The 1453-nt window shown below is 31.7% G+C and overlaps 1 protein-coding gene across 1 annotated transcript in view; it reads left to right on the top strand.

Moving 5' to 3' along the window:
* Window positions 1–1453, top strand: part of LOC106465431 (fatty acid-binding protein-like) — a 15695-nt gene that overhangs the window by 9676 nt on the left and 4566 nt on the right. Inside the window, exon 3 of the mRNA XM_013925660.2 lies at window positions 829–927. Within this exon, the coding sequence (XP_013781114.1) occupies window positions 829–927 (99 nt within the window). The remainder of the gene's footprint in view (window positions 1–828; window positions 928–1453) is intronic.

The raw sequence follows: 1453 nt of genomic DNA, 5'->3' as shown, positions 1-1453 counted from the left end.
AGACCAGTGTTTAACAACACCATATCCACATATAGCTTTATTAATTATCCTATCTGACCCTTTACTTGATCCATCCGAATCACTGTTTAACATACCATATCCACATATAGCTTTATTAATTATCCTAAAGTTAAACAGTGATTCGGATGGATCAAGTAAAGGGTCAGTTGGTTCTTCATCCACTAATATAGTTCATATAATACACAGATTGGTTCTTCATCCACTAATATAGTTCATATAATATACAGATTGGTACTTCATACACTAATATAGTTATGTAATACACAGATTGGTTCTTCATCCCCTTCTATAATTTGTGTAGTACACATATTGGTTCTTCATACACTAATATAGTTCATGGAGCACATAGATTGGTTCTTAATTCACTAATGTAGTTCATGGAGCACGCATATTGGTTCTTCATCTCCTTCTATAATTCATGTAGCACACAGATTGGTTCTTAATTCACTAATGTAGTTCATGAAGCACATAGATTGGTTTTGTACTATTTATGCACTGGTGTATTTCACAAAGTACTTCGATCTCATTGCAGAATCATTACAAGTAGATATTTAAAGAAAAGAAGATTATACTAAAATGTCGACCAAAACATAAGATTCTTCGGGCATAGTTTAAGTCTTGTCTCTCTTCATTGTTGTATGTAGTGGAAATTTCTATTTATAATGTAAAAATATCTTTGATATTACAACATATGGTATTGTAGTACATCATTCCTAAACACTTAAAATCAATTGTACACCTAGGTTAGTTCAGTTGCATAAAGATAATACAACTCTCAGAAACAACTTGTTTTCGTGTGTATTTCAGACAACAATAACTCAAGAAGGAAACAAACTCATCCAAAAGCAGCTAGGTGACAAAGAAGTGACAATCACTAGAGAAATCAATGATGATGAGCTTAAAGTTGTAAGTAATGTTTTTCACTAATGTTTTAGGTGTTGAAATGTAAAGCCTCAGTTAAGATAGTTAATACAGCTATATGTGGCTATGGTATATAGTTCATATAATACACAGCTTGGTTCTTCATTCACTAATATGGTTCATATAATACACAGATTGGTTCTTCATCCACTAATATAGTTCATGTAATACACAGCTTGGTTCTTCATCCACTAATATGGTTCATATAACACACACATTGGTTCTTCATACACTAATATAGTTCATGTGATACACAGATTGGTTCTCCATCCACTAATATAGTTCATATAATACACAGCATTAGTGGATGAAGAACCAATAGCGTGTATTATATGAACTATATTAGTAGATGAAGAACCAATCTGTGTATTATATGAACCATATTAGTGGATGAAGAACCAATACGTGTATTATATGAACTATATTAGTGGATGAAGAACCAAGCTGTGTATTATATGAACCATATTAGTGGATGAAGAACCAATACGTGTATTATATGAACTATATTAGT

The sequence above is a fragment of the Limulus polyphemus genome, unplaced genomic scaffold (assembly GCF_000517525.1).
Source record: "Limulus polyphemus unplaced genomic scaffold, Limulus_polyphemus-2.1.2 Scaffold1941, whole genome shotgun sequence".
In the NCBI taxonomy this organism is placed as follows: Eukaryota; Metazoa; Arthropoda; class Merostomata; order Xiphosura; family Limulidae; genus Limulus; species Limulus polyphemus.
This window is presented reverse-complemented; position numbering and strand designations above follow the sequence as displayed.